At 43.9% G+C, this 14,051-nt stretch overlaps 1 protein-coding gene across 1 annotated transcript in view; it reads left to right on the top strand.

Moving 5' to 3' along the window:
- Positions 1 to 14,051, top strand: part of FAT3 (FAT atypical cadherin 3) — a 670,902-nt gene that overhangs the window by 606,942 nt on the left and 49,909 nt on the right. Inside the window, exons 20-21 of the mRNA XM_017498438.2 lie at positions 11,129 to 11,263; positions 13,036 to 13,193. Of these exons, the coding sequence (XP_017353927.1) occupies positions 11,129 to 11,263; positions 13,036 to 13,193 (293 nt within the window). The remainder of the gene's footprint in view (positions 1 to 11,128; positions 11,264 to 13,035; positions 13,194 to 14,051) is intronic.

The raw sequence follows: 14,051 nt of genomic DNA, 5'->3' as shown, positions 1-14,051 counted from the left end.
CATCCCAAGAGGAGGCCTTCTGGGTTTGAAAATCCAGCATTTGCTCAAGAGCTTTGCAGAGTCAGGCCGGGCTCTCAGCCTTTTCTCACCCTCAAGTCACTCTTATAATTAAGCTATAAAATGAAATTCTAGATTTTAGTGGTAAAGGAGCTCCAAAGGTCATCTAGCCCAGCCCTCGTCTTCAGCAGGTGATATGTGATACTCTCCGTTTTATAGATGTGGTAGCTTTGTGCCTTGCCTAGGGCCATACGGCTGATGAGAGTAGCATGCTGAATCACACAAGAGTCCTCTTGGGCCCCTACTTTATCATCTGCATCTTAAGAACAGGGACTCTTCCTTTTTAAATGTGAACAATAACCTCCGTGCTATATACTGTATAAGAATACTCAAATACAGTCATGCATGGCATAGCAATGTTTCATCAACAAGGGTCCATGTATACAGTGGTAGTCCCATAAGATTATAATACTATATCTTTATTATGCCTTTTCTATGCTTAGATTTGTTTAGATATGCAAATACTTACCATTGTGGTACAATTGCAGTGTTCAGTATAGTAGCAAGCTATACAGGTCTGTAGCCTAGGAGCCCCAGGCTGTACTGTATAGCCCGGGTGCATAGTAGACTGTGCTATCTAGGTCTGTGCAAGTGCACTCTGATGTTTGCACAATGACGAAACAGGCTAATGATGCAGTTCTCAATATATCCCCATCATTAAGCAATTCGTGACCATAACCCAATTTTCCTATCAGACGGATCGCCAGCCTCACAATACAATCGCAGTAAGGCAGAAGTTCTCAGACTCCTGTGTGCATGGGGCTTACTAAATGCCCATTTCTGAGCCCCACACTTAGATATGGACGGTTTGGGTGGAGCCTAGGATTCTATACATGTAGCCCGAGTGACTCTAACGTTGCTGGTCAGGAAATGAAACTGAGAAATCACAGAGCAAGATAAAGAGGGAAAAGTTTTTTCCAGGTTTGGGAACAGGCTCTTTGTTGTAATAGCAATAGCTTTCTCACTTCTAGAATCATCTTTCAAGTAAAAATACAGCCATGAATTGTTAAATAAGCATTAGGCATTTTCTCATTTATTGGAAAGGAGAAGTAATTGAATTCAGTAAGTTCCACCCAAACACACACATGCACACATATACACGCGCACACGTACACACCCCGTCACACGCAACTAGTATTGTCTGCTCTTCTCTGTAGGAGGTCAACAGATTCATTAGATGGACTTTCCCACTACTTGGTGGAATAATTAGCATAACTAGAGGTAACTGTCCATTCTGGGCTGTATAGCAATGTTTAGATAAATTTGGCCTCAATATTCTATCCTCCTTCCAACTTCCAGCTCACCTTTTTCTCATGCAGATTTTTTTTTTTGGTCCAATTATCATCATTAGCATCTTGAACCAAAATGCTGAGTTGTTTTAACAAAATGAAAGGAGACTTGAATTTTAGTGCCAAATAAGCTCATTAGACTCCAGCTACCATCAAGCATCATGTCTGCACCAAACTTCAAGAGATACAAAGGTCAGATGTTGTGAGGTGGCTGCTGGTGAACTTCAGAGGTACAGTGAACATCATCACTTCAGTAAGAAAGCCTGACACCAACTTAAATGAATTGAGGATGATAGATGTCCTTGGGCCCATATAGGGGATATGCAAGAGGAAAGGGTGTCAGGGCACTCTATGGGGTCTTGCTGATTGTCCATTTTTGAAAAATTGTATTTATATATTAGATTTTTAAATGCATCAAAGAGGACACACTTGTCCAGGAGGATGGACTGCCAGTGAGACCGCCAGAGTTTACGACCAGTGTGTTTATGGGTGTGTTGGAAGAAGTGGATGCCTGATTTGTCAAGTCTTTATTCAGATGTGGAATATAGAATGGAACCTAGTGCTCCAAATGAAATGGAGTGTTTGCCATGGGTGAAGCCCTGTGTGGTACAGAAATTAGACAGCAGCTCTGCCCTCCACCAGTAGAGGATGGCACTGTCATAGGGTTTGCTCAGAGGGTAAAGAGGAACCACTGGAGGTGCTGCAACCTGAGCAAGGTCTGAAAGGATGCCTAGTATTATCTAGATGACCAGGACAGGGGATTCCAAACCAAAGGGCCTAAGAGCCAAGGCATGGAGGTGAGAACTGGTATGCAATTCAGTGCATGGATCAAGGCAGGGACAGACAGAACAGATATTTATCAAGCCATCACCAGTTCCCGTGCTGTTTTCACATGCATGTAATTGCATTTAACTCTTACTATAACCCTAAAGTGTAGGTCTCCTGAATTTTTTTCCAAAATTAAGGAAACCAAAATCTGACTCACTCAAAATCACAGAGCTAGTAAATGGCAGAGCCAGGATTCATCCTTGACCCTCCTAATCAAAGCACTTTTTTTTTTTTTTCTTATTTGAGACGGAGTTTCGCTCTTGTTACCCAGGCTGGAGTGCAATGGCGCGATCTCGGCTCACCGCAACCTCCGCCCCCCGGGTTCAGGCAATTCTCCTGCCCCAGCCTCCTGAGTCGCTGGGATTACAGGCACGCGCCACCATGCCCAGCTAATTTTTTGTATTTTTAGTAGAGACTTTTTAACCACAGCACCTTACCACCTCTGCAGATTTAAAAGGAACTCTGAAGTTTCCAAATGCAACCTCCCACCCACAACAGACAGCCTATTTTTTATATTCTTGTCATAGTATTTTGGCCAAGCTTCGAGCACCAGTGCTGGGAGCTCGTGAGGCAGCCCTGAGATGATCTTCTGCCTTATAATACACCAGAAACTCTCTCCTTGTCACATCATTCAGATGTATCCCTCAGAGCCACACAGTCCCAATGTGGCTAACCCTGCTTCTACAAGCTGCCCTCTGGATAACAAAGGATAGTGGTTATGACCCTTTGAATCCTCTTTGTAGCCAAACACAAGAAGTTCCTTTGCTCCTTGGCTGTAAACAAATATGTGCTATAAAGAGTTATAGATGGTGTTATTGGGTCACGGGGGAAGCATAAAGGAGGGAGTTACCAGCTCTGCTTGGAGGAGTACAAGAAAGGCATTGGAAGCAATGAACCACGTCATAGTAAGTCTTTGCCAGGTACAGGATGCATTTTAAGCATCCTTTTGTTTACTAATCCTCTCAGCACTTAATTGAATACTATTTTGCACCAGGCCCTGGGTAGGGTGCTGGAGATACAGTGGTAAAAGAGGCTGATGTGATCCTCATTCCCATGGAGCATGAAACAGCATCATGCATTGGGCAAATCTGAGAAAGCTCAGTGGGGTGGATGCTAAGAAGTCAGGACAACCCTTGGGAAGAATAGAGTAGGACAGGTAAAGCAGGCCTGCTGTCAGGTGACCACTGCACTTCTAATGTGCGCTGTAAAACAAAAGGATGACGTTTTCTGCGAGCCAGTAAGACACTTAAAACATGGTGATTTTGTTTGTTTTGTTTTGAGACAGAGTTTTGCTCTTGTTACCCAGGCTGAGGCGCAGTGGCTTAATCTCTGCTCACTGCAACCTCCGCCTCCTGGGTTCAAGCAATTCTCCTACCTCAGCCTCCTGAGTAGCTGGGACTACAGGCATGCGCCACCACACCCGGCCAATTTTGTATTTTTTAGTAGGGACAGGGTTTCTCCATGTTGGTCAGGCTGATCTCAAACTCCAGACCTGAGGTGATCTGCCCACCTCAGCCTCCCAAAGTGATGTGTTTTTATATGACACAGAAGAATCTGAAATTGGGTTTGCAATCTGGCTGGGGTTTGTTAATGCTAATCTTCTGAGGAGAGAGCCAGTTCCAGTGGCTTTGAGTAACCCTCACTGTTGTCCATTAATCTTAACAAGTTAACTCCCTACAAACTGGGAAGTGTATTTTTCATTCATTAGAAATACACCTCTGCAGATCCCTCATCTCTAGTATGCATGAGTCCCACAGTGCCAGGAGAGGTGTAGAGGTCCCCACCCTTGTGGTGATACCAGCTTCTCAGTGTATGCATATTCCTTCCTATATTCTATCCATACACAGCTGCCCCAGTGAGGAGGTCTTGAATGAAATTGCGCTTGGCCTCTAGTGAAATCGTACAGAAAATATGGCTGAGTCAAGCAAACACCATTCTGGATGACTCCGCTTCCAAGAAAACCATAAGAAATGCCATCAAAGTTGAGACTTCCATTTTTTAAAAACTTCTTGCAGGCCATGAATTAAGAAGGGAGCTTTTTGACTTATGTGGCATTTGCCAGGACGTGGCATGTTGGTCAAGCACGTGAATTCAGGGCATGGAATGTTTACTGTTAGTTATTGGATTATTCAATGTAATGAGGCAGCAACATAAATCAAGAGGTTGAATCAACTTAAAGTGGCAGCATAATAATCACAGCTAGATACTGATGTATTGGCTAAAAGCAGAGACTTAATCCAGAAGGCTGTGGGAATGCTGGGGAGAGCAAAGGAGAGTCATAAATATGGTAGTGAAACCTTTTTAAACATCCAGAGCATCACGCTTCTCCTCCTGCATGTTCCAAATCTCTAAGCCTTCTGCTCAAGTGAATTGCCTGTTGTCACCTCTATAGAAAGGGACCTAAATATCCACCTGAGCAAAAAATCAGAAGGCAGAACACCTTTCAGGGAATGGTCACATGGTGTGTACATTTCTCCTGGTAGACAAGGTACATGAAAAGAGCACCTGCACCTGAGGTGGAGGAGGTGGTGAAGGGGTCAACACAGCTGCAGGTCCCTGTGACACAGATGAGTAACAAGCCCCAGGTCTTATTCTGTGTCTCCAGTGCACACCGTATTTTGTATTTCCTATCATCTACTGTCTACTTACAAATCATGAATCTGACCAAAAGAAAGACAGCAAGGGAAAGGTTATACCTGAGTTCAGGTCTCTGCCATATTGCTGAGTCAAGTTAGTGTTTCCAGTTTTGAGACCCCGTAGTAATTTTTTATTTTCTTTACAAGTTGCTTTTACATACACTAGCCCATTTCATTCTCACAGCACTATAAAAAATGATTATCAGCCCGGCACAGTGGCTCACACCTGTAATCCCAGCACTTTGTGAGGCCAAGGCGAGCAGATCATGAGGTCAGGAGTTCAAGACCAGCCTGACTAACGTAGTAAAACCCCGTCTCTACTAAAAATGCAAAGATTAACACTCACCTGTAATTCCAGCTACTCAGGAGGCTGAGGCCGGAGAATTGCTTGAACCCAGAAGGCAGAGGTTTCATGGAGCTGAAATCATGCCATTGCACTCCAGCCTGGGTGACAGAGAGACTCTGTATGAAAAAAAAAAAAAAAAATCATTATCGTGATTTTTCAGAAAAGGAAATTGAGACCTAGAAAAGACAAGCGAGTAGTTCAAGGCCACTCAGCGACTAAAGAAACTAGCAGGGGCCAAACCCAGGTCTGCATCTTGGTGATGCAGTATCTTTTCCTATTTTACTACCCCACCTTCCCAAGAGAAACTGGGAATGGGGGATTATGTTGTGAAAGGAGCTAAACACGTCTGATCCTGCCCTGACATACCATAAACGGCGTCAGCTGGTTTGATGAAGTGGAACCCTTCTCCCTTGGTGCTTACCATGGTACCAAATTGATGGATGTCTGAGATGCAGAGCATGTCGGTCTCTGAGCCCACATCCCCCAAGCTGTCACCAAACACAGCACAAGTTAATTAAAATTGCATTACTTCGTGATAGCTAATAAGATAAACTTTCTCCCAGAAGCCAGCAGAAGTTGACACTGCCTTCTCTAAACTGGTACTCTGGAGCTGGGGGAGCACTGACAGCCACCAAAGAGAAGATCTTTAAGGCTCTTAACAATAACAGGTGCATACACTTCCTGAAAAAGGGATAACAGAAACATGATTTCTAAAAGCAAGTTAACCCTTCAGCATTCTTTTAAAGCTTACTAGATTTTATTTAGATAAAGGATTTAGGATTTGGGTGGTAAGAGGGTTGCTATCCTCAAAAAATTGTTTTCTGGACCCTGACATGGGTATATCTGCAACCAAGGGGCACATAACATTGTTCAGGGTTGGCATACAAAGGTTAAGTCCCTCTGACAAGATATATTTCAGAATGAGATTTTTTTCAATAGTTCATAGAGAAGAAAGAACTGCAATATTGGATAGGGGTAATACTTACTTTTAGTTACTGAAAAATAGATTCCTCAAAAGATTTTGCTAGGCATACACTTCAGTTTGCACATATGATCGCATCTGTCCCCTGCTAAGGAGGATGTGACATTTACACTGGCCTGCAAATTCTAATCTGTCTTCATACTTCCTTGAGCCACAAGACAGTGGGCCCATGACCAGAGCAGACAGACAACAGCAGCCAGAACCCAAATGTTTACGGCTGAGCATTTTCAGGCTGGAACTCAGAGGAGTCCCCAGAGGATTTTTTAACACATAAAAAGGTATATCCTTTGCCAAAAACTGTTCCTTTAATCCTAAAGAACCTGTTAAAAACAGAAAGCAAAGCAATCTAACAAAGTCATTGCTGCTGAAATGAATGTAAATACTCGTTATATAATATTTATATTGATATTCATTTTAGAATGTATTTATATTTGCATGTTTTTTACACATCCTTAAGCTGCAGTTTTCACAGTGCAACCTGAATCTAACATAATGCATTAATTAATGACCATGATTTGATTATGTAGCGATGTGGCATGCTATAGGTTATGACAGAATAAAATAAGGAAAAGCTACGAAGCGGAGCACCAGTTGCTGGTCTAGGTAGCTCTGTGCTTCAATCCAAAACAGGAGACCTGGGTGAGAAAGTAAGAAGCTCTGTTGTCACAAGATCCTTGGGGTGTTGCTTCTCCAGCCAAAAACCTCTATGGCTGGTGGTGCCTTCTGCCCAAGTATTTCTCACACCCACTGGGCTTCTTCTGCCCGCTTAGCCCAGTGGGCTATACTCAGCTCACACTACTGGTCCAGATCTCACACTTGCCAACAGCAAGCCAGGCGTGGAGTAGCGAGGGTATGTGGGTCACTGCACACAGCCAGGCATGCTGGCAACATGAGTGAGCACTGGGTTTGGCCCCTGTGCATAGCCAGGTACACCCGCTGCTGTGGCAGCCAGCGCAGACAGCTCCAGGTGCCAGCACAGATACCAGCTCCATGTGAAGCTTCAGCTGGACCAGATGTACCACACACGGCTTCTGCTACAGGCACCCACATCTGGATGTGCAGAATGCAGTGGTGCCAAGAAGCTCGGAGACACCAGGAACCACAGAGCCTCAAAAAGAGTGCCATAGCCCTGGCTTGGGGAGCCCCTAGGTCTGGTCTCTGCAGAGCTGCAGCTCTTCTCTCCTTCTCGTTGCCCACAACGTGGAGAGCAGGGGAGGTATTTTTCAGCCCTGTTTGTGTTACAGCTCTTTCAGTCCCACCATTCATCAGGTCCCAAGTTCTTTTCCTGTGTCGAGGAAGAATAAGGTACACAGACAACTGTAAGTTGAGCAAAGTGGAGAGGAGCTGCACTGAGCGACAGAACAGCTCTCAGGAGACCCACAGTGGGTAGCTCCTTACCGCAAGCAGGGTGTCCCAAGGAGTATCCAGCTCTCAGCGCAGAGGAGACCCACAGTGGGTAGCTCCTCTCTGCAGCTGGTAGTCTCAATATCTATTGGAGTCTGGCAGGATCCAGGGTTTTTATGATCTCAGAAGAGACGGAGTGCATGCGGATTGGTCTGTGGGTGGCCAAGGGCAGACCCAGAAAAAGCACTGTAAGTTCATGGACTATCTGAACTCATAGCCCCGCCTCCAGGTTTCAGATCATCCCTGGCTTGAAGGTGGGGCTTCACTGGGGACCTGCCCTTTTTTGCCCTGGAGCCCATCTGCCTCCTGCCACCATCAACCTGTCATCCATGGTGCCCAAGCTGTTCATGTTGAGGGGCGCCTGCAGGCCTACGCTGAGCCACCCTCCACACCCCCTCAGCCTCCCTCCTATGCTCATCTATGCACAAAGTTCAGAGGGGCCTGAGGTGGCGGGGGGGCTGGCTTTTCAGCACCACCCTGAATCCACATTCACCCAGCTTGTGACAGCACCCGGGTTTGGCCACAACTTTGCTTCAAAACTGGAGTGGGTGCTGGAAGTGGGGAGAGACCAGGGAGCAGGAGCAGGCACTTCCGAGCCTGCAGGGGCAGCGGGCGGGGCTTCCTGGGCTTCGAAGAGTGCAAGGATGCTCAGGTCGGAGCTGTGGCTGTGCCTGGGAGTGGAGGGGTCGCATCTGCTAACTCGGTAGCAGGGGCAGGGGGGAGGGGGGAGGGGCTCTCACCTGTTCCCAGCTCTCTCCAGCCCCGTGGTAGCAGGGGCAGGGGGGAGGGGGGAGGGGCTCTCACCTGTTCCCAGCTCTCTCCAGCCCCGTGGAGCATGCAGCCCCGGCCACGCCTCCCGTGCTGCGGCTGGTGTCTTCACAGTGGCTGTTCCAGACAGGCCATCGCTGCCATCATTGTGGTAATTTCCAGGACAGGACTGATGGTAAAAGAAAAGGCTAAAACATATGAATAAAATGTAGAAGTACGCAAATGCTAGGTTTGTTCTGAAATAGAGTTTAATTTTGATTGTATTCACTTATAGCTGTTTTTTTTTAAAATGTTACCATTACTCCTGCAGGAATAAATAGCTTTGCTATCGTGCATCTCAAATTATCTGGCCCTTTTTTCCCCTCTTTGGAACAGTGGCTTTTAAACTGGATTTTTCAATGATTCAAGGTTTCTTTGCAATGCAGCCATTACACTAGAGCAGAACAGACTATGAATGCAATAGCTGTAGCTGTATCTCAGAAACACAAATGCTTATAGAGAGGATGGGTATCTTTAGACTGGCTGCAATAGAAGGGGAAAAGGCATGTTCATGGAATAACAAGTAACAAATTTCTTAAATACATAAGCTCCTGTTTCCATGTGTACTTGAAAGGTAACCCCCAAGTAACCCAGAAGTTACATCTCTTTGCTGGGATGCATGTTGTGATTCATATATGCACATTGCCACCTCCACGTGGCTGAGGTTAGCATTGGGCTTGGTTTGCATTTTAAGCATAGGCTACTAGTCAACATTTAGGAGCAAGCTAGACGTGTGCAGGCTCTCAGTTACTGAGAAGAAATCACACATGGAAACAGCAGAGTCAGCTGGTAGGGTTGTGAACTTATTTATGAATAAACATTAAGGCAGGCTTGAGGTTACCCTACTAACTGGTTAGTTCATTCCTTTGTTACTCAAAGGACCTTATCCTTCATGCCCGAGTTAAAATATTCCCTTCCTTTGAGAAGACTTCTGAGGGTCTCCCAGGACACAGAATTGTTCCTCCTCTGGTCCCTTCATTGTGCTCACATACCTGCCATAGCAGTTATTATATTATCATCATGTGTTGTCATGTTGTTTCCTGAGGGGAGAGAAAGGAGGCATCATTTCTTTTCATCTTTATGTGCCCAGGCCTAATACCTCTTTGGCCCCACACAATTCTTTGCTGAATGAATGCACCAAAAGTTATTTAAAAACTAGTTATCAAAAGCTTCTTGAAATAGATCATGAGATGGTCACACAGCTGTTTTAAGTTCCATGAATATTGATGAATACATGGCAGGATTACAGATTTGGTTGGGGAGGAAAATAGCAAGATGTATTTCAGGGCACTTAGGCCTTATAGAACCATTGGTAGAGCTCTTTCCAAATTTTCAGTTAAAAACGCCTTCATCTTTTAAGACTTTGTAAGCTGGATCAGTGCCAAGAGTGTCTTTTATGACTGAGCTGTAAACCAGTGGAAAATGGGATTTATGAATTCTGAGTTTGCTGGTGCTACTTATATTGCTCCTGTCAAGGATTACAGTTTTTAAAATGTTTGTAAGTAGTTTGCGTTAAATTCCTGCTTTCTTCTGCACAAAGAAATGACTGTACCTTGGGACAATATGTTTTTTTTTTTTTTTTTTTTTTTTTGAGACGGGGTCTTGTTCTGTTGCCCAGGCTAGTATACAGTGGCATAGTCATAGCTCACTGTAACCTCAAATTTCTGGCCTTAAGTGATTTTCCAACCTTGGCCCCCCAAAGTACTGGGGTTATAGGCATGAACTACACACCTGGCCGGGACAATATGCTTCATGATGAGGAAAGACATAGGATTAAAAGGAGTGTGATCACAATCGGGCTGAGGAATGAGCTGCTGGTGTGCCGTGCGTTCTCAGTTCACGGGGAAAGGACACCTTTTTAGTCTATGCCTAACCCCTTTAGGAAATAATTATTTCAATTGTGGGTTATTTTTAATTTGTGTCTTCTTTTATAATCCTTTTACCACCTAATCTCTTACCAGGTTAAAAGTGGCCTAATTACATGTGAAATACTTAGGACTTTTGGAAAATGTGCTTCCTTTAGTGGGCTCCTATTTGCACAGTTCTAAAGTAACTCACTTGAGTCCTGAATTCCATCTTATTGAGTTACTCTGTTTACCAGGATTTCCCTTCTGAGGGATTAACCTTTCATCTTACTGTGCTGTGAACATCGAACAGGTAGAAAGGAAGCCTTCCTTGCTAAAGATAACTTTGCTATTTCTTGATAGCTGGTAGGGCACATTTACAGCTAATCAATAGCATAGCATGGAGTAGAAGGTTTTAGGAAACAATGTGAGTTGTGTTTCTACAACTTAAAATTAGTCATACTTTTCTTTAGAAATTTCTTTTTCCCCTCTGAAATCAACCCCCAAGTTCTTCAGGGCAGGAGGGGATGCAGAAGAAATCTAAACTCAAGTGATACATTTAAATAGCCTCAAATCTGTGGAAACCCCATTCCAATAAATACTGTCAGCCCTTGCATTGTGATCTTTCTTCAGCTGAAGTTGGTCCAGGTGTAACTTAACATAGCCTAAAGGAGGAATGCGCTCTACTCTTTGTATCTAATCTGCACCGGCCTGGCAGCAAAATTTGGCAGATGTAGGGATGTTGATGGACACTGACACCAGATGAAGCCCTTCAGGTGCTCCTACTTCTAAGTAGCGTCTTTGTAACTCAGCTCACAGCCCAGATAGCCCAGCTCTTGAATCATTTGTGCACTCCCTTTGAACCTTTTCTGTGTTCTCTGGAGTGCATGGTGAATCTCTTTGTGTATTGATCATGCATATCCCCTTTGTTACAGGTGGACTGTGCCCGGGGTCCAACGATCCTTGTATGGAGAAGCCGTGTCCAGGGGACATGCAGTGTGTCGGTTATGAAGCCAGCAGGAGACCGTTCCTTTGCCAGTGTCCACCAGGGAAGCTCGGAGAGTGCTCAGGTACAGAGTGGAGTGGCATGATGAGGGTCTAATTTCATATTCCTGAAACACTTGCTCTTGAGTAAATTACACCATCCAAGTCCTCCCAGAAAATGTTTTATGCATGCAACATTTTCCTTTAGAATGTACCCCAACTAACATTCACACTCACATTTACTTAGGGTTTATCACAGCTGTGGCTTGTGCTAAGGGAACACATAAAGACTGTGAGCTTCTTACATAATGGAGAGACTACAACATGTGTTTTTTATCACATCTCATGACTGTTAAGGGTATGAAATAAGGGAAAATAAAAGGTTGGGCAGAGGCATTGGAGTATCTGTGGCATGGCCTTTGATGCTCAGGGTGCTGCACAAATCCACAGTCTCACAACCAAGATCCACAGAAGGCAGAGCTGACCCAATCCTGTTGACCTTCCTTAGAGTCTGCCCCATCTGGTGAACCAAGTAAGCGGACTCCCTACTGGAAATGTGTAACTAACTTCATGTTCCAGAAGGAGAGGTGCTCACCTCTGCATCTTAAAGAAAAAAAAGTCAGTATTTGTGTTATTTTGATCCAAATGGTCCCGTTTCTGATCTTTACTCAATGTCTATACTTCATTCGATTCATATATTCTCTGCCAATTGTTTCCTCACAGAAGAATATTCTTCATTTTGGGTACCAATAGAATCCTCTTCAGGTGTCTTTAAAATATAGGCACCTTAATAACAACTTTGGAATCTAATAAATAGTTGGAATAAAAAAAATAACTATGCCTAGTATGTGCAAGGCACTGAGTTCTAGAAATTCAGCCTTTGCAAAGAGAAGCTCTGTTCTTAAAAGTGGAAGCCAAAGCTCCTTCATAGCTGATTTCAAGAATGCAGCTGTAATTAAGTAAAGTGACCATCTGGATGCTTACCTAAGTCATCTAAGGCTTAGAATTATAAGAAAAATACGCTGCCTCTGTTTCAACATATGCATTGTGTACACAGCAGGTGGATGTGTTGGGAGATCATAAAGCCAAATTTTCTAACTTCTGGAGTCACTTCCTGCTGACTTTTCTCCTTTCTATCTAGAAAACTTCTGATTGTCTATAATTATTGTTCATTTGGTAGATTTCCGCACATTCTACCTTTCACCCCAACAAGGCAGCCTCTTCAGCCATTACTTTGCCTGTTAAAACAAAGTCGTAGGCAATTTGAAAGGAGTGATCTTAGAATTGAGCAATTGATTTGGACTACATTCAAAGGGAGCCTCAAAATTAGTGGTCAAAAAGTGAAATTGTAACTCCACGAATTTCCTTTGTATCAGTTACCTTTTTGCAACATTAGTGCAAATGACATAAATTAGTCATTAGGCCACTTGGGGAACATGGGTATCTCTTGAAAATGGTTTTGTTTCATGGAGCTGAAAGTTCTTTAATGTCTGAATGATTGGGGGTTGGGGAAGGCATGAAGGGATATCTTTTAATAATGCTCATTTTAGAAAGTGGGAGTAGGAAATTTAGCAACATTAAAAGAAATCCAAGTTGTGAAATTTATGAAGTGGCCCTTGGCATGAGGCAAGTAAGGTGATTTTGGTGGTTGACTGGTTAATAGTTATTTCTCTTTGAAATTAGAGTTTGATGTGAAATGGAGAACCAGTTTTTAATCAAAAATCATTTTTTCTCACTGCCTTCATTAACTTCTCATGCATGGTCTTTAATCATCTTGCTTGGTGGTTGTTGGGTGATTTCATGTATATGCTCCTTTCTGGATGTTAAAAATATGTATGTCTTATAATGGTCTTTTCAGGGCACGCTTCTCTCAGCTTTGCTGGAAACAGTTACATCAAATATCGGCTTTCTGAAAATAGCAAAGACGAAGATTTTAAACTAGCTCTGCGTCTTCGAACCCTGCAAAGCAATGGGATTATAATGTACACCAGAGCAAATCCCTGCATAATTCTGAAGGTAATTAAAATGCGTTATCTTTTCCTGCAGTCAGTTCTTATGTTAGTGTTTTGGCTCTTGGATTGGGGAACGGCTGAAATCATTTTGTCTTTTAAGTTCAGAAGACCAGAAGCAGACTTCTGGGCAAAGGGGAGCAGCGGCAGAACTGGGAAAGAAGCCAGCATCCCATTTCCTTTTGAACATTCAGCTTCAAAATTGGCTCTTGGTACATGGGGCATCTCTCCTGAGAGCGGGTTCAAGGGCTGGCTTCCTCTGAGCTGTAATCACTCAACAGTTCATTAGGATGTGTCTCCTAATCAATTCCACAACAGGGGTGGTCCTTTAAGAGGATTGGCCATATCCTTTTCTACCACATGGGTCTATCCCCACTGACTTTTGAAGGCAACTTCTGTTCTTGCTCAGGGAGGAAATTGGAAGCATGGGGTATAGAAGATTTCATATGTCCTATCATGACCTAAGTAGCCTAATTTTTCAATCATTTCCTAGCCTCAGAAACCCTCCTAAAACAGCCAGATTACTTCTAGAGCAAGTCTGACATTTATATTCAGCTCAAGGATTCTGGTGCCTTTATGAAAACAATAATGGTAATGGACCAGGCACGGTGGCTCACACCTGTAATGTCAACACTTGGGGAAGCTGAGGCAGGTGAATCACATGAAGTCAGGAGTTTGAGACCAGCCTGGCCAACAGGGCGAAATGCTGTCTCTACTAAAAATACAAAAATGAGCCAGGTGTGGTGGTGGGCACTTACAATCCCCGCTACTTGAGAGGCTGAGGCATGAGAATCACTTGAACTTGGAAGGTTAAGGTTGCAGTGAGCTGAGATCATACCACTGCACAGTAATCTGGGTGACAGAG

Source organism: Cebus imitator, unplaced genomic scaffold, assembly GCF_001604975.1.
Source record: "Cebus imitator isolate Cc_AM_T3 unplaced genomic scaffold, Cebus_imitator-1.0 Scaffold241, whole genome shotgun sequence".
Classification (NCBI taxonomy): Eukaryota; Metazoa; Chordata; class Mammalia; order Primates; family Cebidae; genus Cebus; species Cebus imitator.
This window is presented reverse-complemented; position numbering and strand designations above follow the sequence as displayed.